The sequence below is a fragment of the Mercenaria mercenaria genome, chromosome 15 (assembly GCF_021730395.1).
Source record: "Mercenaria mercenaria strain notata chromosome 15, MADL_Memer_1, whole genome shotgun sequence".
NCBI classification, from domain to species: domain Eukaryota; kingdom Metazoa; phylum Mollusca; class Bivalvia; order Venerida; family Veneridae; genus Mercenaria; species Mercenaria mercenaria.
This window is the reverse complement of record NC_069375.1, coordinates 33176702-33203828: the sequence shown is the minus strand read 5'-3', so window position 1 is coordinate 33203828 and position 27127 is coordinate 33176702. Positions and strand designations below refer to the sequence as shown.

The 27127-nt window shown below is 33.4% G+C and overlaps 1 protein-coding gene across 1 annotated transcript in view; it reads right to left on the bottom strand.

The window, feature by feature from the left end:
• Nucleotides 1–171: 171 nt before the first annotated feature.
• LOC123550541 (sushi, von Willebrand factor type A, EGF and pentraxin domain-containing protein 1-like) overlaps nt 172–27127 on the bottom strand; it is a 68419-nt gene continuing 41463 nt past the window's right edge. The window contains exons 7-24 of the mRNA XM_053524941.1: nt 24779–24970; nt 23083–23343; nt 19120–19341; nt 17724–17918; nt 16267–16767; nt 15447–15608; nt 14640–15006; nt 14148–14338; nt 13514–13684; nt 12812–13039; nt 11706–11876; nt 11244–11441; nt 9390–9665; nt 8836–9030; nt 8014–8169; nt 6074–6169; nt 5489–5576; nt 172–5019 (exon numbers count right to left, since the gene is read on the bottom strand). Of these exons, the coding sequence (XP_053380916.1) occupies nt 4875–5019; nt 5489–5576; nt 6074–6169; nt 8014–8169; nt 8836–9030; nt 9390–9665; nt 11244–11441; nt 11706–11876; nt 12812–13039; nt 13514–13684; nt 14148–14338; nt 14640–15006; nt 15447–15608; nt 16267–16767; nt 17724–17918; nt 19120–19341; nt 23083–23343; nt 24779–24970 (3815 nt within the window). The 3' untranslated portion in view covers nt 172–4874. The remainder of the gene's footprint in view (nt 5020–5488; nt 5577–6073; nt 6170–8013; nt 8170–8835; nt 9031–9389; nt 9666–11243; nt 11442–11705; nt 11877–12811; nt 13040–13513; nt 13685–14147; nt 14339–14639; nt 15007–15446; nt 15609–16266; nt 16768–17723; nt 17919–19119; nt 19342–23082; nt 23344–24778; nt 24971–27127) is intronic.

Below are 27127 nucleotides of genomic sequence, written 5' to 3'. Positions count from 1 at the left end.
CAATAGGTCGCAAAGATAACCTATTTCCGATTGTATTGCTGTGAGCCCGTTTTCTCTGACGACCTTATTTTGTACCATGGACCAGTAATAATCAGCGCCAATTAGTATCTCGATGTCGAAATTTTCATCTTCTAATATATGATGCGAAACATATAACAACCACAACAAGACTGTCATCTCCAAACATTTAATACAGACTCAGAAATATTTACAATCGCTTCTTTGAAAACATATAAGATATTCAATCATATATCATGAGGAAAGTTTATTATGAAAATTTGTATCAGAAATATCAAAAATAGGGTAGATTTCCCGGAAGCTCATATAAACAAATACTAGTGTAAAGTCAGAGAATTGCATACTGCGAACCATTCTAGTAATAAATGGAAATAATTCAAATTTTACCTACATGCACTTATAACTTATGTTCGAAATAATACAAATGAAAACACTCTGCTTGAGACTAGAGAGTATTGCTGTCACAAAAAGAAAATGTCTTAGTTATCAATCATATATATATGTCTTAAGTGTATTGATTAAATCTGATTTAAAATACTACAAATTAACAAATTACATTTGGCCGCACCATGAGAAAAACCAACATAGTACGTATGCGACCAGCATGGATCCGGACCAGTGTGCGCATCTGCGCAGTCTGGTCAGGATCCATGCTGTTCACTTTCAAAGCCAATTGCAATTACAGAAACTGTTAGTGAACAGCATGGGCATCCTGACCAGATTGCTTGGATGCGCAGGCTGGTCTGAATCCATGCTGGTCGCAAACGCACTATGTTGGTTTCCTCATGGCGCGTCTCAAATGTATATTGCTTTACTGACTCATTTTGTTATCTTGGTATGGAATTATCTTTGAATGGTTCTTTAGCTTACGCTGTTAAAATCGCTGTCTAAACGAATACTTTAATCTGTAAATGGCAAATATTTACAAAATACATGAAATAAATAAACATATCTGAAACATATAATCATGAATTCCAAATAGGTGATGATATTGTGAATGAACAAGTAGCCAAATAAAAAGAACCTTTTTCGTCCGAAGTTTAGTGTGTTTTATATTTTTCTCGAAATATCGTACAAGTATACTGCTGTACCTCTACCTATACGAGAAATAATGAAGCTATCAGCTTTTAAGCATTTGAAATATTTTAGTGATTTAATAAATTGATCAAAATTGGACGTAGTATATTCTATTTAATAGTCAGAAAGAGAGGTCATTTGTATACCGAATGAATTAACATAAATAAATTTAGAATGAGGAAACAAATGGTATCAAGAATTTAAAAGAACAAAGAAATGTAAATAACGTGGCAAAAAGTATATTCAAACCGAACGTAACTTTGTTCAATACATTCATATTGTGAGAAATATCCAACGCTTTTATAGTACTTTCTTTGAGCGGGTTACATTTGGAAAACGTTCTTTGAACAGACTTTGAAATATAGTTCAAATGAAATATTGAATTTGAGAACATACTATAATACAGTTTGTAGAATTTGAGATTAGAATTTGGAAAAAAAAAAACATACGATAATAAAGTATAGAATTTGAGAAACATACACAAATACAATATACATTGAAGAATTTAAAAACATAATAGAGTGAAGAAAAATACAACTCTAAATTCAACGCGGAGCCTTAGGGAAACATTTAACTTTTGAATCACCAAGTCGAATACACGCAGCCTCTTTAATCTTAATAGTGTTACTTCCGTCCCAAAAACATTCCATAAAATTGATAAACGACTAGTTAGCAAAGTTACTAATAATTTTTCATAAAGAAAGAAAGATATATTTGCCAACATCTTAAGGGAAATCATTTCAGTATTATCGGGTCCCTCATATAGAAGCTTGTTAGCCGAAGGTTTCGCATTTTCAGACCACGTGATCTAAGAGGCGTGTGGCGACTTGTCAATCGTGGAACACTCTTAACATAGGCTCTGGAGATAGTGTATTGGCTAGTCACACGGCCAGACTTGATATTGGAGAGGATTATATCATGTTGAAAAACCTGACTGCGACCGTGTCAGTCATAGGTGGTCTTTGGTTGAAGAGTTGTGCGATTGTTGTGATACAAGCCATCAGTGGTCTTACGTGGTCGTGGTTGATCGTCGGATTCTCCAGTCAGTTATACGAGCACGCGTAACTCTGCACGGCTACTCGCATCTCGAATAGCCAGTCGTTACATGTCACTAGACTGATCTTTGATTATCGAACGTAATCTTGTACGGTCATACAATAAATCCCTTACGTCCTCCTGGTGAGCCGTGATATCAGTTTGCTACAAAACTATGAAGGTAAAACAGGTACAGTTAAAATGAATCATAAGAAACAAACATCAAATCTAACTTAAATGTGTAGGTAAAAGTATAATCAATATATAATGTTTTAATATACAGAGTTAACTTGCACACTTGCAAAGAGACATTCATTAGACAGTTGTCTTTTGGAAAAAAACTTGAAGATATTTACCTGTCTTTTACTAAAGTATCCACAAAGTAAATAAGAACTAGATTCAGCTGTCACTTCCGATTAAACTTGGAAGCGTAAATATTCACTTTTAAATGGATATTTCAGATAGTATAATAAGCATTGTATCATTTCGTTAACTCATATTTGTCATTATTACATATCGACATAAATTAACCCACACTTAACAAGTATATATAACAATGTCCGAACTCTACAGTCCGGAAACGCCATATGTATTATCGTATTGGACTATAATCTGAAATATAGAGGATATTTGTTTGTTTGCAGTGAGATATCGAAATGGATCTTCACCAATAAGTGAGATAATTCAATATTATCATAAAGGCGGAACCTGAGTGAAAATGTCAGAATTGCCCCCCTTATCGGTGAAGATATATTTCCAAATCTCTCACTGAAAACAAACAAAGTTTCTTTTTATTTTTTGCAAACCGGTGAAGATCAACGGATTTTCTGTTTATCATATGGCATTGCTTACATATTCAAACGAGAATGATATTTCATGACAAAATTCGGTTTATTCAGGCTACCGTGTTACATATATAACGAATCCGCTAAACAATCATGGCCGCTTACGCACATTGATATTGAATATTGGAGATTCGGTCCGTGAAATCAACACGACACTATTTAGCATTTAAATATATAAAAGATACACGATCCGCGGTTAACATACATGTATAGTGGCAATGTCAATAGTTAAGTATGTATATAGTAAACTTTTCGGGTCAATGCCTGCAGTTCGTAGAATGACCCTAGGAAGCTTGCTTAGTTTAACAAAACATATGCTGAAGGTCAGTTTGAAAAATAACTCAAAAAAGTACACAACTGAGGAACAAACGAAAGCCTTGGATAAATCAAGTTGCATAATAAGATATGACCATGTTTTCAATAGAAATTGCCAGGAAATATTGATATAGGAGTATATAGTATAACTAATTATATCGTGAAATATGGATGAAACACAATTGACAACTGAACTGTCTGGGAAAGAACTTTGACAAAAATGTTGGCATATTACGTAAGGTTGAGATGCTGTCTTCTGATCAACCATCTACATGTGCTTTCACCAGTATGATCTACCAAAAGATAATAGAGCTCTAAACAGATGAAAAGTGGATGAACAACCAAGGTAACATTTCCAGAGCTTTACTGTTATTTCTTTTGAAAACTTTAGTACAGCTGCTTGGTTCTATACAGCATTGTCTAGCTGTACATGACTCGTGTATGGCTTGAAATACGCATATCCGCGCGGTACCAGTAATTCTAAAGGCAACGAAGGGACAGTAATTAAAGAATATATTACAAGGGAGATAATTGTTCCTAAAAAAGAAGTTTGGCTTTGTGAGTAATATAGAGAAATATCTCAATGACAAATTACAGTATTTCACCAGTAGGCATAAAATACATCAATATCTTTTCATACTGGACGGGAAAACTACGATTCCGAAACGTCGTTTGGAATCACTCTCTTGTATAATGTATTTCGTCTGAAGATACCAGTTACACCGCGACAACTTCGTACTTCTGAACCATTTCCTATCTGATTATCATGTTTTCGGTTAAAGAAAACGATAAAGATTTGTTTTCATTTTTCTGTCGCTGGGAGTAAAAGCATCTAGAACATTGACATACATATTATAAGAGAAGGATTTTGGAAATGTTTAAGTCATCGTCAATATTTGTTTTTCTGAAATATCTTTTTATAACGGTGTGAAATAAAGAGGAAATTTATCATTGTTGAGCACAGTACTGAATTAAACTGGACGCGTACACATCCGTAATAACCCATATTTGGACTCGGCATTCGCCTCGTCCAAACATGGGATTTCGCTGCTGTGTAATTGTCCAGTAGAATTCAGTAACGTACTAAACACTGTTAAATAACCTCAAAAGATTGACCATGCACTGAATATAAGCAAACTTTATGGCATGCATTGATAGTTTAAAATTGTTGCTGTAATTAGTTTTGTACTCGTCATGTATTTCAAAAACAAAGTCAGATATCTTGTTACCGTCAGACAACATAATATATCAAAATGGAATTCAACACACTCAATAAAATATTCAGATACATCTTCTCATTTGTCTCATCTATATATTAGTACAGTTTATGTTCATGGCATATATTAACTAATATATTAGTAGGTGATACATTAAATATGGTTAAAATACGTTACAATATCCATAATTCATTTGAATATTTGTCACCAAAACACAATAACTTGGATACAGACAAATAACTGCTAGTTTTGACAGGTAACACAAATGCTTAAACCAAGTATCAAAAGTATTTTAGTCAATGTCATACACTCATATGAAAACCCAATCAGTGGGCAAGATGCAGATACAGTCCATCTATACACACGTCTATCGTTTCCGACCAGGAACGTACATTTCATTTTTATTAAACAATTCCACTTTTTCAGCCACATTGGGTCTTCCTATGTCAGTACGTACAATATTGAGACTGGTAAAGACTCTTGTGGTTGTTCCATTCGTTTCCGAAGGGCGTCTGAAAAGCACACATTTAACATATTTGAAGACAAAAAACTAAAAACTATTAAATATTTGAAAATGCGTTTGGAGACCAGTCTGTAAAAAGTTGTTTGTCGGCCTTGTTTAGTTGATGCCCTCAGAAAGATCCAGTCAAATGCTGAAAATCTTAGACTGGTCTCCAACTCTCATAACATTGAATCATTATGTGTACTGTTATAACACTTACGCAAATGTTATTTCTAAATTGTAACAGCCAAGGGTCAAAGTTATGAACAACAAATACTTTACTTCAAGTTTTATCAAATAGTTTTGACATTATATGATATACCTTCCTTGCTCGTACCGTTGACAGTTGTAGAACGTACTACGGGTACTTGTAAAATTAACATTCTCCTTCATATGAGCATCCGGTTCGGTTCGTTTCAGCTTCTGGCATTAAATACCATTAAAATAAGAACGTTATTAATTATGTGGTCTGAACTAACCTTGCACGTTTCTTCCACACTACCAAAGCTATGATAACAGTGATGGAGGTGGGCACTACACAAGCAACAATTACAACCACTAATACAGCTGAAAAGTTGAGTACATTAGTAGATGTTCTAATGTATAACATTTAGCCTGCTAAATATCTATAATTGACTGGTATATCATTAAATTATTATTCGAAGGGATGTTTAGTGACTGAATAGCAAACGTGCAAACCATGATCAGACTGCACGAACGTGCAGACTGATCATAGTCTACACTGGTTGCAAATGCAGAATCACTTGCCGGTAGCAGGCCAGCGAAAAGCTAAAAAAACTAAACCTTAACTGTCATTTATGTAAATAGAATTACCTATAAAACATTCGAATGAAAAATTTATTCATTTTACATACATGTGATCTGTTTTCAATTAATTGAGATTCATGGCAGAACTACTCCTCAGATAAACAAAGTCATTCATATAAAAACCTCAATGAATTAAGATGTAGTGTTGATTGCATTTAGTATTTCGATCTCACATTACATGTTTGTAATAGAAATTACATTTAAATTGGCCGCTCTCAGTGGCGAAAATTATTTACCTGTTTCCTCATCTTCATTCTTTCCCTTTTCATCTCCTTTACTGGTAACTGTGCTGATTGTAGATGAGTATGTAGATGAGTATGTCTGTGCGATCACTAAAACAAATAAACGAGGATGAAATATGTTATACAGGTTGCATTGATATTAACTTGAAATTAAGTACAAAATCAGACATCGTATTATTTTATGTAGGCTGTCATGACTATTGTGTTTGGTTTTCTGACAGATAACCTAGCTTCATTTCCACAGAAGGAAAGAAAATCAATGACAGTGACCCAAACAGGAAAATTTCATATTCCAAGGATGCAGAAAGACTACAATGAGGAGTCTTAACTAGTTGACGGTGAGTCCAAACCTGCCACGACTAACTTCAAAAATATATAATAGTATAACTAAAACTTAACCCGCCATGTGAATCCCTGACTCACGTAATGATAAGAAAGGACAAGATATGAAAACGTTCCTGTAAATACAATAAAATTTGTGCAAAGATCCTTTGGAAGCATAGAACGCGATCAAGCAACATCATAGCAGATTGTCTGACAGTTTGAGTCTGTGCTTGAGAGGTAATAAAATATACATCATCCCTCACGTCCCCTAGCATCGACTTAAGCGAAATTTTATTATTCTCAAAATGAATGAAAAACTTATTTATGTATGTACTTAATGCTTTTGCAGAAGACATGGCAACAAGTGAATCATCATAGAAAAATATCAAAGCAACTAAGTCAACGATCTATACGAACTATCTGTAACATATTATCAGACACAATAGCAGATCGCGAGGGGAAGAGTCGCAAACGGTCATGCCGCACAGGTCATTTAAAGTCGCATAGATAAGTTTAGTTATTAGATTACCTAATTTTACAAGTAACTACATTGCTTGATCTGCAAAACTGCTTAAAGCTGTTAAGCTTCGTGAACGATGAATGGAATGCCATAATAATCTAGGCATAGGTAATACAGATATTACACCTTTACTTATCTTACCTGTCATGTATTACCACACCTGTTCATAAATGTAACAATGTGGTACAAGAGATACTACATTTTATTGTTTATTTTTCGATAATTAAGTTGAAAAAAAAGCATTTCAAGTAGTGTATCAAGTGTAGATAATACACGTACGAATATATCCTGTCTTTGTTGCGATTGTTTTATAGTGCTAATTAGTTCAAAGCTTGGAAGTTGGTCGACGTTTTGCCTTGTGTATATGTTATGTTTTATACTGTATTATTTTGTAGACATTGGATGTCTCTAAATTGTTACTTGTACTGTGTGCAAATACTCTGCTCAGCCCAGGGCCAAAGGTCTCGGACGGTAGCATACATTTCCACTACCATTCATAAACAGAATCAATCAAACCGAGCCTGGAACAGTTTTATTTTTATCGTGTATAGAGGCTTGTGGAATTTCCACATGACTGTTTATTTTTTTACAGTTGTATTATTAATATTTTACTCTGTATCAGTTTTATACGGACATTGACGCATTCAAGTATGATATGCCAAAGAAGACGGATGATTTTGCAATAAATGTCGATAAATTAATTAATCAAGCTAATGAATTCTATTATAATGTTATTTAATTATCATTCAGAAATCTTTAGGTACATCATATAGAATCTACAAAAAGAAAAAAGAAAACGTATGTAACTATATATCAAATAGAATTCAGAGATTTGTTGTTTTATTGTGTTACCATATTTCCTTTCACAGTTATTTCCTCTGGACATTATTCAGGTTTTAGTGGACACATTAGTAATGCCGCTAACCTTCAGCAACCAGATGGATAGCTTCACAAATAGTCGACCCTGATTCAGATACCCTACTCACTCGGCCACATAGCCCACCTACGATAAAATACTTTTATCTCATTAAGTGTTTAACAGTATTTCACAGATTAAATAAAGTCAACGAAGGGACGATATCGTTCTTACCTGAGCATTCTGATATATTTGCGGCACCAGATGTTGGTGTTGTATATCCATCTGGACACGGTAAGCATTCATTTTGACCTTGTAGTGGCTGGTAAGTTCCAATTTCACAGCTTACACAATCGGGAAAGTTTAGCTTTGTTCCAGCTGCACATTGTGCTAAATAAATACAGGGATTTAAGATATAAACATAAAACTGATAAGGTTTCGGATAAGGAAATTGCAGATTTTGATTTCCCAAGCTAGCTTTGTAGGTAGAGCACACAAATTTAAATCAAGATGCCGTAAGCTCAAATCTAGTAGAGACGCGTATATATTTTCTTGTTGATGACTGGCTTAATACCATTTACCTAACAAAGTTTTCAAGCAACATTGAGTAAGGGATGGAAGGCCGTCCGTGGCTGAGCCGATGGATAAGGTCGCTTATTTTGGTCGCCTTACCCCTCACTGCTGTAGGTTCCAAACCTTGGTTTGGACGTAAAATATTTTATATGCGGAAGCCAGCTGACTGAAGACCGGTAGTTTCAACCGGTTACCAGCCTGTGCCTAAAAACCAGGAAAGGCACCTGGGGTCTTCTCCCACATTCAAATACTAGAAAAGTCGCTACATGAACTCAGTGTCATTGTGACTTTTAACTCAAGAAAATAAATCACTGAAAGTTTGGAAGTTGCCAAAGCAAAGCATTGGCAGAGAATACAGGTACTCTAATTAGGTTAATTTACCGGTGTAACATAAATATTGCAGGAAACGAAAATACGTTTTACATCAGAGGAATTTTAAGCAGTCAATACATGTTCCCTAATTTTAGAAAAAATGAGGCTTACCACATAGTCCATCTGCTCCAGCGTACCCATCGGCACAGGTTACTGTCCCAGCAAATGAAATAGAGCTATTGTCTGTTGTGTACTCCACGCCGTCAACACTTACATCAAAGATCGATTTTGAATTTGATTGTATAAACTTAGTGAACACAACCATTGAACGGAATGTATCCAATAGCTCTGTCATTGCTGGAGTTTCTTGTTTTACAATTAACAAAAACATCATAATTTTATATTTATTTACCTGTTGTAGCTTTAATGTAGAAGTAAACAAAAAATCTTTATTTCAATTTTTGAAGAAAAACAATAATTTGAAAATGAAGCCATCTCATTCAATCAATATGCTTTCAGTTATGTCCCCGTACTACATGACTAAGTGCCTACGAATTGTAATTTGTGTGAATTCACTGAGGCAAATGACAATAGATTTCAGAGAAGTTTAATATTACAATTTCACAGTATATTTACAACAAATTAATAAAAGCACTGTATAGAAATGAAAAGATTTATCAACAGTTTTGAGTTTTGCAATCAAGGAAGCCGAAATGGACAGTTACCTGTTCCGTTTGTTAGGTAATCAGAAAGTGCGATATCCCCATTGCCTGTCAGTTTTTTAGAAAACTGCAGAATTAATGTAGACGACGCTGTCGGACTTGGCAAATTATTCGACACATTATTCGAGACAATAGTAGACTTTATTTGGCACGTATCGCATTTGAGGTCAATAAACTTCTGTTCTACAGATGAAATGACGTCATCCGTGTCGGAATCAGGGACAGCCTCTGTATATCTTACGATAACCTGTGTTCCAAGTATGTCAGGAACTGTCACATCTGAATAGAAAGATTTTTGTGTGAAATAATACCGGTGGCAAGAAAACAACACACACACACACACACACACATATTTGTAATACACGATAAAACTAAATACATCTGTGTCTAAAACTAAAATTGCAACCAAACTGTGACACATAAATTATATCAATTGAGTTACTCTGTTTATATTTTTGACGCAATATTTCTTATTTAGTACAATTTATTTAAGTTATCATTTCCAATCATATGTGGTAAGTATAAAACGTAGGACAGAGTTCTCCTCAAAGTGAAAGGCAATTTTGTTTCTTAAATCATTTAAAGAAGTAAAAATGTTCAAAATCGGCTTTAAAAGAAAAAAGTTATGAGCATTTAAATATTTGATCAAAATCACAGCCATTTGTTTCCATGGCAACAAAAAATGGTGAATTTACTAAATTTCTAGATACATATTTGATTTGTATTTACATATTTCTGTAAAATGATATATTTTCCGGCTATAACAATACCATGCTTTATATCTTACATTCAAGAAAAATATTAAATCAACCTATTTAAAAGGTTACTTGCTGAATAAAGAATTCAGAAATTTGTAAATGATGTCATAAATTCACTAGAATAGCTGCCTCCATGATCAGTCATTTTCTTGAATTTTAAATTGTCATATCTTTTTCCATAGTGGTCTGATTTAAAAAAAAAAAAAGATTCTTTCAGCGTTATGTAAGATGTGAGAATGATGTTTATATAAAACTAAATAATTGTTATGCATTCCTTTCCCTTTACGTTACCTGACCCAGAGAACAGCGCTGAGGTTTGGGAACTAGTTATTATACACAGGCAGATATGTGCGATCATTTGTCTTGCTTAGCACATTCAAACTAAATAGCGATGACGAATATATTAACTTTATGACGTCACAATATGATTTATTCCACATTGCTTTGAATTTTTCTTCATGGCACGTTATCGGACAATTGTTTACTTTCCACGAAAAGCAGGCAAGAAATTGCCAAGAATAACTTATCTACCTATTTTTGTCAATATGATCAATATAAACTAAAGAATCTAAGGACACTTTAACATACAATCTGATTACAGGACCTTAAAATGTGCATAACAATGTGCGGAACTAACATTTCGTATAAATTTTATGGATGTTTTTAATCTTTAAATCACAATTTATATCCTAAGAATTTAAAATGATCATTTCATCAAGATTACAGTACGGGAAAATATGTTCACTGGTACCATAGGCTATTAAATAGTGTTCTTGAGACGAAATAATATCAAACCTTGTCCAAACCAACTGATGTGTGTTTTTCCTTCAAATCTTTCTAGAGGATTTTATTAATTTTAAATGCCTAGCCATTGCAATTATATAAGTATTTCCATACCAGTGGAATAAAATCAAAGAATCTAAGGACAAGTTTTACACTTACTGTAACGTAAACAAGTTCAAAACACTTAATAAATAGTCGTAAATTTTTGTTGTTGTATATCTGATAGTAACATTTACTGTATACAGATATAATCCGTATACTAATTCATATGATAAAGTACTTCCTTATTTATTATAATTTGTCAGATGTTTCGTACCAACACATGCAGGCATCTTATCGGTTGGCTCCCATATATAGCCAGTAGTGGGACCGCATTTGTATTTTTCATATGGTCTTTGTCCATTTGTTAAAACTTTTCCCTTTATGCACGTCATGTTGCATTCTAAATTATCTTCAGATAAATCATCTCTACATGTCACTATGGTACCATTTTCTCTCTTCAGCTTGGGGCATGCTATAACAACAATTATAACATAACATTATAATAATGCAATATAACCGGTCAAGTCTGTACTTCTATGAATCAATCGTGTATTTTAAGAGCCACTGGAACAGCAGTGAGGCACTGCTAAGTTGATGTGTCACGACAGTAGTAAGCTGCTAATGCATTACATTTGTTGCTAAATTTCTTAAAAAAATAAAGTCAAAATGAACTGATCTCGGTGCATATTACCAAACTTCAAAATCAAATGAAAAGTAAAAGGGTCAAGTAACATACATGGACATGTGTGATCGTTGCATGCTTCTGTTCCCGTCTTATTCCCTTCACAATCTAAGCCCATGAATCCTGGTAAAGGATTATTACATTTCCGACTCCGGTAGCGTGTTCCACCACCGCATGTCAAAGAGCAGCTGCTCCACTCCTGCCATTCTGACCATCCCCCGTTTACTGTAAATTAATGAATAGATGGACAAATGAATAACTGCAAACAAACATACTAACAGCAGACTAGATGCGCATCAATGCAATTTTGAAATATCCAAATTTTGAAATGAAACCTCTCAGAAAATATTAAATTGTTTGATGGGTTTGAAGAAATGACACAAACAAATCTAATAGAAAAAGCCACATATTAACTTGAAGCGAAAATCGACAGCAATATATGCATGCATGTGTCAATGATTTATATTAACAAAAATACATAAACAAAGTGAAACAATTAGACAAACAACGGAAGGAATATACAAACATTCCTGTAAAATACTCACTTAGCTAATATACTTCTCTTAAGATATAGGGCGATCAAGTCACACCGACATACTATGATGGTGGAGGAAGACCCCAGATGCAACTCCGGGCGAGATTAAATGTATGGACAAGCTCATGGATAGAACCATCGACCTTTCAAAATCCATGTTAGTTTCGCAAGAAAATACGATCCGAGCCCTGTATTCATGTCTCGAAAAGATCGAGGGCAAGTGATTAGATGTCAGCGACCTTTCACTAAGCCACTGAGACCGATCACGAACATATTGTATTAAATATATTTCATCTTTTGAAGAATTAAAATCATTTTACTTTATTTTTTGCGGCTTACGTTTAAAGTTTAAAATGACACAAAAAGATAAGTATAGGACTACTTGATCCTTTAATTGATACTGCTTAAAGTGATATCCATATATAAATGTGTTTATCAAACCATATTAAGTGTCGTACAAATAAGATACTGCATTGTTTCATATCATGTTTGCTTTAGCTATATGGCATATCTGAAGTATGATTACATAATTATACTTACGGTACGTCTTGTAAAAAAATGTATACATATATATCATGCTCCTCTTTTCAACAGGACATAACAGAAACTTTTTATTAGCCTATACCTGGTGGTTTATTGCAGAACACACCAGTGTACCCGTCTTTGCATGTGCATTTATACGTTCCATTGCCAGACACACAATCTCCATTTACACATTTATTATTTAGACAGTAATCTGGTGGTATGTTGCACAGTGGACCTGTCATTTCATTGTGGCAAATACATTCAAACCCATCGACTTTGTTTATACACGTATGAGTACCACATGCCCCCGTTTCACACTCGTTAACAGCTGCAGTACAAATATGTACATAATTATATCAACATTAACAGAAGGGACATTATCGTGTTCGATTCATCCTAAGTGATTAGATGTTATGCTTAATTATTTGATTAGAAAAACACTATTTTAAGTGTTGCACATGACCTGATAAAGTTATAGGCTTAAAAGGAGGTCATCATAAACAATAGATTCAATAATAGTTTCTACTATTACAATCAATAATTCAAAACCTTTGGCAAATATTTAAGAAGGTAATTATCTAAAAAGCGATTAAAATACATATATTTATGTTCAAAGCGAAAAATGTGGCAGCCACATGATATGAGCCTTTAAAGCCTAAAAAGGTCAAACGAGTACAGTTCATTACAAATGCATATGCATTGTATTTAAACGTGAAATTCCTCCGGTACTGAACTAAACTTAACAAACAACATTATGTATGACCATTTATTGTTTTAAAGCGATGATTTATATCGTTCTTACGGTCACAGGTCGTCGGAAATATTATAGAACTTCCTTGAACGAGATGTGGTAACATATCTGTCAATGAGAATAACCCGTCCGCCGCAGTCACTACACAATATTGTAACAGAGACGTTACACCAGCCTGATCTAGATGTCGATTGTACAGGGTGAAGCCAGATATGTATATACCTACAATCAATCATGCAAATAAAAGCATTTTAAAGCTGGGCTATCAAAAGTGAATCAAGCAAATATTCTATCATTGTTCAATTCATAAAATGTAAGTACATGTGATATCATTTTGAAGATTCTCTTGTGTAAAAACTAAACCAGCCAATTTTTAAAGTCGCTATGATAAACATTTAAGGTTATCCAGTGCCAATTCATCACTAAAATATTTTATCTTTAGATATTTACTTCAAATGTAGAAAATTCTCATCAAATATATCTAACGTTTCTAAATATCTACTTTTTTCTTAGTTGAGTTCTATACCCTTAATTGAACATTTTGCAGAGCTGATTAGAACATAAGAAATGAATAAAACTGTAAGTGCTCTCATTTGATCTTCTAATACTTCTGATGACAGCGAACATAACTGAAAACATTTAAACATTATCAATATACATGTAAAACTGTAGTTAATTTATTTGCCTTTAGATATATTTTCCATCTCAACGGTTCCTTTTGATATTGTTCTCAAGGGATCTATAACTGCTTCCTTTTCACTCATTATCAATTTTCCACCAACATAAAGCTGCATACTGCCTGATGTAGTATTTAAACTACTCGCAATATGGGTCCACTTGTCTTTTGTCAACGTTCCATCGCTCTTATTATGAAAACTGTAAAGAGTTTCTCACTTTATGTAAGCATACTTTTCATTAACGTCAAGCTGTCGTTTAGCACTCAATGATTGCTACTGCTTATGCAAAACGTCTTATAAACTTTCGATAAATTAATAATAATGCATATTAATCATAATCGGTGTACCAATTGTGTTTTTTTTTGTGATTTATAGTCAATAGATAAATTAAATGAGCTGTGTACAATCATTAGTCGGTTTCTAATCTGTTGAAAATTGGATAAAAAATAATAGTTGACAAATTGGTCGTCTTCCTTGCATCTATTCCTTAATATACAAACCTTGATCCAAATACAACATAAACGTAGTCAGAAAATGTTATATTGGTTATCTCGCCAAATATGTCGGTGATGTATATTGAAAGACGGAAGTTTTCAAGATTAATTGGTTTGAGCCATAACGATAATGTCAGTGTTGCTGAATCTTCTGCATTAAATGTGCTGATGACGGTTTGTTCTTCTAATGTGCCAAAAAATATATCAAAGATATCGCATTCTTCAGCAGTGATACTGTTTGTTTCTTTGGTCGCAGTACCATTTGGACACGACTCGCACTTTGTCTGACCTAGACGCGGTTGATAAGTACCGACTGGACAAGCAAAACATGGTTCCATAGATGTGATTGACACAAAACCAGGACTGCATTGCTCTAAAACGTAAAACAAGTTTGTCCTTAGTACATAATTTTCCATTTAATAACTTCTATTCTCACTATTTACTGTTTTTCATTTGTTTTTATTAGATATGAAAAAACATCAGATCTCTTATTTATGTATAAAGTAACAAAAACTCTAATCTAACCGGAAAAAATACACTTTTTAAAACAAAATTTCGATTAAAAGTACTCATTTTATAATGCATGTATCTTTATCTAGACCTGTATGCTTGATTTGACAATATAAAACTAATAAAATCTATGAATATTAACCAAGGTCGTATGGATAGTGAAATCTATAAGAAGATTCTATCGAAGCATTAAACGGAACTAAGCAAAGGAAGTTAAATTAATTTTATCGCAATGATGAAATCTGACGATGTAACTAGTTTGTTGGAACTCACAACATGTATAAATTTGCTTGTTTTACTTACTTATGCAAGCTGATATGTTTTTGGATCCTTCATACAGTGTACTGTATCCATGAGGGCAAGGCTCACATGTTGCCGCGGCTGCATGGTCCATATATTCACCGATATTACAATATTCACACGTGTCTGTTGTTGAATTCAAGTAAGTTCCTTTAGGACATTGTTCTGTAATGCAGATTAGTATGCTATTTCAAAGAAATATTGTGTAATTTAGAATTTACGTACGTTCCCTAGTAATAAAATTTTGTAATATAACAATGTAGGACATGGACTTGTCATACAGCATCGATTATATTCCCTTCTGGCATTGTTTCGATATTTTTACAGTACGGTCCTTTATCACAAAGTTCTGTTATACAAATTTAGCGTTTAAAACTTTGGTATTATTAGTCTAAAATTATCAAAAGTTACTTCTTACCACTCTGTTGTTATATATAGAATACCTCGTTTATTGACAGTTTATTATTATATAAATAGAATATCAAAAGCTTTCGACATGAATCGGATGTGAAATGTGAAATTTCTAGCGCTCATTTAGTATTATCAAAACCCATGTCACGTTAAATGTACACAAGTGTATTTTGGAATAATTGTATATGTATATGTTTATTTTCTACCCTTAAAATCGTAGAAAATAAACATATACATATACAATTATTCCAAAATAAGACATATACAACATATACAATTATTCCAAAACAGCGATTAAATTGTAGAAAATTAATAATCAGTGTGTCCATTCCTCCTTTTGAATCTGACATCGAAAAAACAATTATTCCCGGTGATGGTTTGGACAAAGGCTATAACATTAAAGATGACTTACTGCAACTCAAACTTCCAAACTCAAATTTGTATCCTGAATCAGTACATACGAATTCCGATGAAGCATCTGACTTGAAAGCGTCGACAAACAGAGTTAAGTTTTGAATTTCAAACTTTCCTTCTTTTACGTATACTTTTATCAACCCTGTGACATTTTCATAGAATTCCAGAATGTCAAGATACGCGTTTTCGGCTGTCTTATTCCCTGCATCAAAAACCACCATTATATCAAATGTCACGACAATTTTCCCATCCTGGAATTTGTTAATACCGTGCTTGTTCTCTCTTCTACGTCTTGTCCCCGAATTTGCACCACAAACAATCACGAGGTTTTCAATTTTACAAGTTTCTCGATCCGGACAAATTGAGTTGTCAACATTTTCTATTATACCAGCCAAATAATCAAGAACTTGTTGTTTGATCATTTCTTGGGTTGTGTCATCATTGCAATCCCCTGAGTATATAAGTTCAGCGGGCAGTCTCGTCTTTGGAAAAGTTTGAACTGAATTATATAATGATACATTTGTACATAATATGTAAAGGGTAATTTTCAAGACTTGTGTACATATATTGTATTATGCAGTTATTGCTTAAACTTGGCCACACTATCTTTTAAACCTTTGGTCCAAATTAAAAAGAATGCTTTTAAATCTGGAAAGATCGATGACAATAAAATAGATTATGTTGGAACTGTAAACTATACAGATATTATCAGACTATTTCTATATAACCCCTTCAAATACTTTCTTACAGATACATGGTAAGTTAATTTCAACGCAGATGTTGTAGGTAACGTAATTTTATTACTATATTATTCTATCGTAATTTCATATCATATTTATGCTGTATCTCTTAAGAAGTTAGTGAAATATGCCAGCATTATATTTTTTGTGGAAGTCAAAGATATCAAAGTGCTAAAACCACTGAAACTTGGATGAAACGGGAAAGAAGAGGTAGCTGATTCAGAAGAGCATTCTGATTTTGCAGCATGAATTTTCATAATAGCTTACATATCATGAAATGGTTACTAAGGTGGTGTCATATTTATGCTACAAGAAGCATGGCTTCCTTTCATGAAGATCGTATTAAGACTTGTCTTGTTCGGATAAACAGAGATTCGGTGGTCGGAAAAGAATATCAAATATACTTTAAGTCGCTATACCGTAAAATGATCCATTATTATAGATTGACCACTATATCCAAAGATAAGAGGCAATTCGCAGCTTATCCTGTATAATTTCGGTGACTATTCCATATCTAAACAGCTGGTTGTTCTTTGAGCTTTGTCGCGCTATAACATTAATTAAAATATTAAGAAAACGCCCACTTTGACAAACATACAAGCACTACTGGATGCACATGCCATTAAACGGGTCATGAAATTAGCCATAATTTTAGTCCGTGTTTTGAGATATATCCCTAATGATAAAACATTAACATTTGAAAAACAATTCCTACCTATACAATCAGGAAATGAAGACAATGGATACCATTCGCCACTATCTTGACAGACTAATCTCCCATGGAACGCTACGCCAACAGTTGGAATATCGTAACCTTCCTTACACAACATGACATGAAGTGGCCTGGCATTTACCGAGTCAGTACTAAAGGCTCCATTTTCTGGAGGATCTAATGGTGGACAAGTTACCACTGAAATATAAAAATCAAAAATACTTTGGTAATAATTTAAGTCCTAAATTTAATATAGACAATATATTATGTCATTTGACCATTGTCAAGTTTCAGTGTTGTAAAAGAACCCCCTCGGTAGGTATTCATTTAGATCTACCGACTATATGAAGCTACCTGTTATTTCTTCATTACACAAAATGATAACAAACCGTTGTCCAAACCAACAGAGAGGAAAGTAAAGTAATTTTTAGTTAGTATACTTAACCACTCCCAGCAAACAGGACTAATTACAGATTACGTATAATTATTACAAAATAGATCAATATTTGTTTACACATCATGTATTTTGTTGTTGAGGATAGTTTTCATTCCCATGATACTAAAGAATGTTAAATTTATTAACGGAATATGCAATAAAAACAAACATATGTTCCTTTTATAATGTGAAACTAATAATGCATATTAAACTTTTCTCTGCTAAATTTCTATTATGAAACGGTCCATCTTTCAAACTGGACAGTGCCATTAACTGTTAAAAGGGGTGATCACAAAAAAGATACTGAATGAATGGTTAACAGTGCAGAATTTTATCAGACTGCACGGATGTGCATGCTGATCATGATCGACACTGGTCGCAAAGGCAGAATCAATCCTGTCTAGCATAATAAGGGTTAAGTAAAGGTCCGTTAATTCCATTAATTATTGACCTGTATAAATTGCATACTTATGTCAATTTTCTGCTAAAGCGTGTGCTAGTAGGTGTGGGGAGTGTTGTACATTTCATAGCATCTCGTAAACAGGAGTCTGGTTTTAAACTGCTTGGATGCGACCTGTGCTTGCAAATGATTTTTTTTATAGATTATGTTTGCAATTATCTTACATAGTATACATACTTATTGATATTTAAAATCTGTTCCATTGCACAATAGAAAAACTGTTAAGAAGTCATCTTCTTTACACCTTCGTTTTATTTTTGTAATCATTTCCGTATGTTTTTCCAACGTCTTGTAAATGATTCAGCACACCATTGAAATTATAAATGACCAATTTGCAACATATTTGGTAATATATTATTGATATGGTGTTAATTAAATCGAGTTGTAAATGTGTTTGCATGGATATCTTTATATTTCTTGAAGACAAGTAATTGTTTGGACAGTCTATGTTTGTTTTCTTGTAAGAATGACTTGATCTTTTTGATAACAGTTTACATAAGCACCTTCACACGATGGTTGCGTATCGGAATCCCAAACCCATACACCTTTGTCAGTTGTTGCGTTTCGTTCACATGACATACGATCTGAGCCATTGAGTGGAATATTTAATTCACATCTAAGATCACAATAAACGCCATCATAGTATCTTGCAGTGTCGCTGCAGTTGTAATTAATAAACTGAGGTTTGTCCAGTGCATCCGAGGGGCCAGCAAAACAGCTTATAACTGAAAATGTATTCAAAATAACACAAAACAAAGACAGAAATACCATAAACCAATCTTTATATTTTAAATTACTATTCTAATAATGTATATCTTCTAAAATAATTTATGAAACGATAACCAAACGCCTCAACAGACAAGTTCTTATTTACTGTACCATACATGTGCTCGGCTCATAATACATTTGAACTGGTACACCATAGAAGATTGAATAAATACATGTATAAGTATGGGCCAGTATATGAAACATCAGTAAGATGCACCAAAGTTAGACCTTAAAAATATAAAAAAAGGTCTTCCTAATCTGGTAGGATTGAGGATAAATTTTAATACTTTTCTTGGGTATTCATTTGACAAGAAAGAAAGTTTCTGTACGTTAGATAAACTTGTATATAAATCACATGAGATTACCTTTGCGAACACATTAGCTCTAAAGTTATGATACAGTTCATATTCAATCAGAAAGTGTGTTTCAGCTACAATAGCACCAAGTGAGCAGAAAGTACATAGTTTTAAATTTGCTATTTCGCCAACGTATCTGCCCGTTCTTATTCTAAGAGGTAAGATACAACATGTAAATTCACATAACATTAACATCAATAGACCAGTTATTAGGTAGGCATTGTAACTGAAAATACAAACTTCAAGTAGGAGCTATCTATATTAAATATATGTGTAGTTAACTGCATCAAAATACAAGAACTGAAAAAATATATTAAAATATCATTTCCTGAAAAAGAGTTATTTGAACTGAAAAAATTATCCCAGATGAAATATTTGGAAAAAATGGAGACAACTCCGCAAAGACTTTATGATAGGCTTAGGTGACTACTGACCTAGAACCTCATGCAAACTATGCACTTTTTACCTCTAATTATGAAAAACATGCATACTTGCCACATAGATTAACAACCTGAATACAAAACTATGCAAAGATCAAGTAATTGATTGCCCTAGGGAAAGTAGGACATTTCTTTGTGGTGAAATATGTCAACAAACAGACGATTTTTTTAAAAAGTCAAAACCCACAGAATTTCACAAGGTGAAATATGTTGAAAAGGCTACTGATGTAAAGAGAACAATGTCAACTACCCATACATATGCGTCAAAGTATGGGAAAATATCTAGAAATATGAGGAAATCGAAGAAATCAATTTCAAGACTGTTAGATGCATAACTATGTAATCATACATGGCATTTATCATAGATAGGTAACTTTTCCTTTGCACTGATATAACTGGGCAGGATTAGGATTAAGAAACGGTGTTCACCCAACAATTTCACTATATAAACGGATTGTTTCCCTTGTGTAAATAAGGCTTAGGGTAGGTCTCTATATTAGGCCAGTTATTTCTGCCAATATTATAGTACAATTAAACACACGTTTGGTTACTCAGACACGTAGTTTGTACCCCAATCTCATGTATGTGCTAGGTAGTCTCCAAATAAAGCGCTTATGTGTGAAAAGCTGTAGACTTCAAGAAAAAACCGTAATATCCCGTGTTTTACATTGTCTTACTGTTGATACTGTCGCATTACCCACCACACAGAGACTCCGTAATCAAGTATGGGAATAACACACGATGTGTACAATTTCTCCAACCGATGTAAAACCAAAGTCTTTCAGATAGTGAATTTTGCTAATAAGGCTACCTAGTGCACGTCCTGCTCCTTAAGAGAGTGCTTCAGAATTTTCATTATTCATGCTATTAACACTATGTCGTCGGCTTACAGAAATATAAAGGTTAATCGATTTTCCTAAACAAGGTCATTAGCGAATATTGAAAATAGCGTTAGTGAAGAGATTACAGGTCTTTTTCAAGCCCGTCGTGCAGTCAAACCAGTCAGTTAATCTGTTATTTTTTCCAAATACAAGATATAATAACGTGTTTTGTTTTTTTTTGTAGACATTGTGTAACTCTTTTTATTAATGAACTGTACAGTTTGCTCATACATGCCCGTAAACTAATACCTCTATAGTTTGACGGAACGAGTTTACCTGCGTTTTGATCTTTCAAAATGGGAAAACCAGTACTGGACAGGTATAGTGACATACGTTTAAGATATCATGCTTTCTGTTTATGCAGGTAAAGTTGTGTTTGGTTAAATTTCAACAGAGCACAATTGTCTGAACAGTGTATAAACTCCTTGCTGTTTTTTCAGGCAAGGGTGGAAAAAAAGTGGTAGACAATGAAAGCAGTAACATTTTTATTAAAAAAAAATAAACAATGAGACAAACATTTCCAACATCTTTGGACGGTTCAAAAATCCCATGTTAAACATACGATAAAGCCCGAAACGCGTGAAAATGATCCGAATGTAAATCGGGTGAAGTAGGCGCTCTATGTATAGAGTTAGAATATGCGTCTTGATACTGTACCAGAGGGGTCGGTCAATTGTGGGTTATTGATTACACTGGGCGAGTCTACTTACTTATTACTTGAGGATGAAAAAAAACGTGTTTTTTAAATGTTGCTCTTAAACAAGGGTGGCGGTTGAACTACAAAAAGTACAACAACAGTTAATTCACAACAAATCGTACGGTATGTTTTATAATCAGTAGAAGCTAGTCGTATTTACGCTTATGAGACCTGTTTCACCCATAAGTAAAGAATTCACAGGTCCATCATGAAATATTTTCCCCAGCGCGCATATACTTCACCTATTCCATATGACCGCGGCCTCCAGGCCGCGATCAATAATTGATTTGCTCCAAAATCAATGAATTACGCTCGTTTTGAATACTAACTGAAAAAGTTGTTGCTATGACTGGAGGGTAGTTCAACACATCGTACGGTATTTTGTCTACTCTACAAGCTTGCCCTGATGTTGCGTTCATTACAATAACTGATATTTCTTCCACTTTGATATATAAAATCTTTTCTGTAAAAAAATGAACATTGGTATGTTTTGGAAGAGTTGGGGTAAACTTATTTATGAATATAACATATCATAACACAATACCGCTTGAAAATTAGCAGGGAGAAATAAACGAATGAGAAATGACGTGTAGATCTTAGCTGGGAAAACCGAGGTTTTCAAGGAAAAAATACCATTAGAATAGCATTATTTCAACGAGTTTGTACATTGGGAGTTTCTACACTTTAGGAAGACCTACACTTTTCTAAATTTAATGTGGTTTGTCAGTAGAAAGCACGCAAAATGCTCTATTTTACGTCTAGAGTGACTTCATACAAGTAACTTGTTGAGTTCAGGACTGATGTATAATCAACACAACTGGCAACAGAAAGAAAATGCCATTATAATGCATGTTATAGATACTATGTTAACCAGGATTATGAACGGAAAAATATACTATTGAACATTTCAATCGCACATTTTTCACCAAAAACGTGTACTATGCATATTGAACAATTGGTAATTTATCTTCCTTCATTATATAATCTAATCTAATTACAAATGGCAAGTTGATAATATTTTCAACACACACAAATGCAGAAGTATAGAGGAAGGCTGTTGCTTAACATTCAAATTTTCTACGGAATAATATGCGAGCTTTATCTCACTATATTGCCAAAAGAATATCACATTATAGAATATAAATTTTCTAGGGTGAGCTTAGGTAAGGGAAACAATCCCATCTGCGGGTATTGCTTCAACATTTGGAGAGAATAATCGAAAAGCTGATCATGATTTGTATTCAGAAAATCATTAGTCCGAGAGACAAACTCTATTGCTTTACTGCTACATATATATTATGTATTATTTGAAATAAGAGAGAACCTTTGACTTCCAAAGTGATGGTACATTTCGACAACGCTGGCAATGTATTCCCTTCGTCATCAGAAGCTTCATATGTAACATAGTGATCACCTTCCGGTAGTATATCTCCTTGGGAAATATTCGATAGTTTTCTTATGACTGGATCTGGATCTACATTGTCCGTAGCCGACGGCTCTTCCCAGGTAACAGATGTTGTGAAACCACCTCGATCAGCATAAAATATTTGCGGCGACAAACACTTTATGTTTGGAGGGTCATTATCTGGGCCAAAATAGATACGATTATGCAAGCTGACATATCCTTTTATTATATGCAAAGCAAAATGTATAAAAGAATAACACATTTCTAATTACCGTTATCATTATAAATTCACAGTTTCTAATTTGTTAATATTTAGCTGAACCTCGCTTGGGTGTAGACAATGTGAGAAAGCCACTCTGCCGTATACGGTAGGTCGGTGGGTCTACCAAAGTACCCATCCGTGCCTTAAAATGCAATGAGGAGCACCTCGTGCTTTACGATACCATCAAAAGCTCGATAGTCGACCTTTGATCTATAATTGTGTCAGTCTGACGTTAAAGGCAAAGAAAATCCCCTATATAAGTGACCCCCCCCCCCCCCCAAATACCAGACTTTTTAATCCCCAATATACAAGATCCTGTCTGGTCCAGTCTGATAAGGGTCCATAAAACCCCTGTAGACTTGACATGTAGCCTAATTATTGTCAGAGAATCATAAATTTTATTGCCTACAGGTAAATTGGTTTTTTCCTGTGTTTTGCATTTTATTAATTGAAATGCTGTTGTTGTTTTTTAGTCTTTTTTTCAGCATGTACACAAAATTATTTTAATTGATAAGATACTAATTTTGATTGCTCGGTCATGTTGAGTAATGTCCTGGTCAATTAAATTATAACTCTTATAGCAAAGCATTTCTCACTATAAAATAATTATTCAAAACTTAATAAGAGAAATTGCAAGTTCGTTTTTTCAATGATTATGATCTTTTTATCAAAAGTAACAAAATAAAAACGAAATAAAAAGATAATTGCTGGATTTTATTAGAAATTAAAGAAGCGTTCAGTTGCATTTTTTAATAGATCAAGAAGGTATATAGACAGAAGGATGTTATATATTAAAAATGCTTAATTCCTCTTGTGTTGTCTAAATAATGTTAACTTTCTTTTATGTATAATAAAATCCAGCAATAAAGATATATCATTGTTCAAAATACACAATAATTTATTACTTCTAAAAGCTATGTGCCTGTATGCATTTTTTTTATATTTTTGATAATAAAAAACAGCAATAATGAGATGTAATTGTTAAAAAACTTACTTTATTAAAAATATGATAAAACACTGTTGTATCTTATCACTTTGTTTATTTAGCCCTAATTCAATCAAGCTTTCTTAACTTGTTATAAAGGTGAGAACTGATTTGCTATAAAGGTGAGAAATATCACCTGCAATTTATTTACTGCACAGTAGCTATACAGTAGCTTATTATGATAAACAGAAGCAAGTCTACCAATGGTCCTGACTTGTGTATTGGCCCTTATCGCCAATACGCAGACCTTATCATCTCCATAGGCCACATACCAGGCATACCAGAATCAGTGTCTTTAAACATAACTTTAAAGAACAATAAGACAAGCGTTGAGACCTTTGCTGCATGTAATTACTTACACTACATACCTGTGCACACAACGTTAGTGACCACTACTGACCATGTCTTATCTGCTTGACATTCCATTTTTTTAGGGCTATTCAAACTCAATGAAAATCCACTGTCGCATTCAAAAGAGCAATCGCTTTCGAAATGATACGACTCGTCGTCACATGCAACTTTTCCATTTGTTATGTTGAATGGTGGTTGACAAACGATTTCTTCAAATATAAAGCAGTAAATTGAACATTTCCTGATGAAAAACTGAGAAATACAAATGAAATGTAATACATATTTTTTGTATTTCCACTGGTTCCCGGAGCTATATTAGTATTATCGTGACAACTCGAAGTGATTCTGGTAACATATCAACGAAAGTGAAACAAACATTTTCTTTGTCATATAAATAATAAAATCTACAATATTGTGGTTTAGTCTGGTATGTGTGCGGGCATATCGCCTTTTGGAGTTTCTACATACCATGGAATATTAGTTACCATCAGATTTATCCATGCGTTATCTTAGGTACAAATCTGCTGTCATGCAAATCAGGCAATTGGCAATACTTTATAACACATATTCAACTTTTACTTTTTCGTTGATATAAGCGTTTTAGTCTATATAAAGAAATTCCATCTACAGAAGCTGTAAAAGAGGAAAAAGCGATTCTGTTCTCATTCATGTTACATACACTGAACTTACAATATCCCTAAAATATAAGACGCCTATATCTTAAGGAGGAATCAAGATAAGGGTACCTCCGTTTTCTTTAAAACCATGTTTCTATGTACCTTTTGCATCACAAGTACTTAAAATATACAATTTGAATACTGTTGATTAACTTGAAAAAATAGATTTATCATAGAACATAAACAAATCATAGTTCAGTATACATGTGGCCGGACACAATGAGATGATATACCGCCATTTGTTCTTATTACACTCTATCTGCGTCCAAACTAATATTGGCGTCTCTAGTAATGAAATGTTGGTGCCTTTAAGTTAATAAAACCGAAATATCTGCAATACTTTTGAATAGCGAAAGGTGTTTTGCAATTTTTTTATGTAAAAATATGCCACAAGTAAATACCGTTATATTCAAAATCAGAAAACTAACAAATACCAGAAAAAATAGTATAAAAACATAAATTAACGAATAGTGTAAACGTGTCACCTAAGCTTCCTGTAAGGCGTAAAAAATTGTTTGTTTCCGGTATCCCGACCTACACTAAATTTTTGGCCCGACCCTAAATGTTTTTATGGCCTTGGAGAATTTTTGTTTCAGCTTTTTAACAAAAAGTTGCAGAACTTCACTTTTTATGCTTTAAACATGGTCAGTGATGTAAGAAATCAACTTGCTAATGCATAACCCCCTTATTTGTATTCATTTTTGACATAAACATAATTTCAGGAAAGTCTCACTTAATAAAAAAAAATATCCCAAAATAAATTCCCACCTACCTACCCTAATTTTTTGAGCATTTTACCGGAAACAAAGACATTTTTAGGCCTAAGGCAACTTAAAGAAATAGTGTAAAACTCACTAAAAGCGAACTTGGTTCTAAGGATATGTCGGTAATAAGGAATTCATTTTCCTAGCCAGATTTTCTTTTATATATTTTAAATAAAAAAACAAACGGATTTAACGAACTCAGATATAGAGAAAGCTCTTTCATTTGGAACATATTTCTTTATCCCATTGTGACATTTCACTCGTTTATACCGAACTTAATCTGTAATTTCACGATTCGCTGCAAGTGGTAACACACTAAAGAATTCACATTTATAAATTCGTCGCAAAATGTGTGATAACGTTATATCTATTTTATGATCGATTCATGTATATTTTGAATAATTACACTTACAAGGTATTTAGTTAAGAATCTATTGTCTCTAACATACAACAATAGGTGAGAAAAATACGTCGTCACCTCCCATTGTCATTGTGCAATAGAGTACCTAACAGCCCATTTCTAATTTGCATATATTTTGAGTTTAAACATTTAATTAAGTGCGATAAAGCTGATATAACTGTAGTCATTTGTATTTTATGACAAGATAGATAAACATCTGAATTTATTTCCAAATTTATCAAACCTATTTCATTCCCTTCATTCTTCAGACGGGAGTAAAACTTAAACCGAACGAAATATAATTTTTCGGTTTTAACCAATATCAAAAACCTGTATTGGAGTAAAAAAGAATTAAATCAATATGAAATCATTTATTGATGAATATAAATACGAAAGTACAACTTTATTTTAATAAAAATCAACAATGGCTCAAATCATAGTTTTTTTGGTTCTGTTTGCTAACGTTAGATGTTCGTTCTACAGTTTATTTATAGCGAACTAATTATGTTCGCTGTATGAATAAAT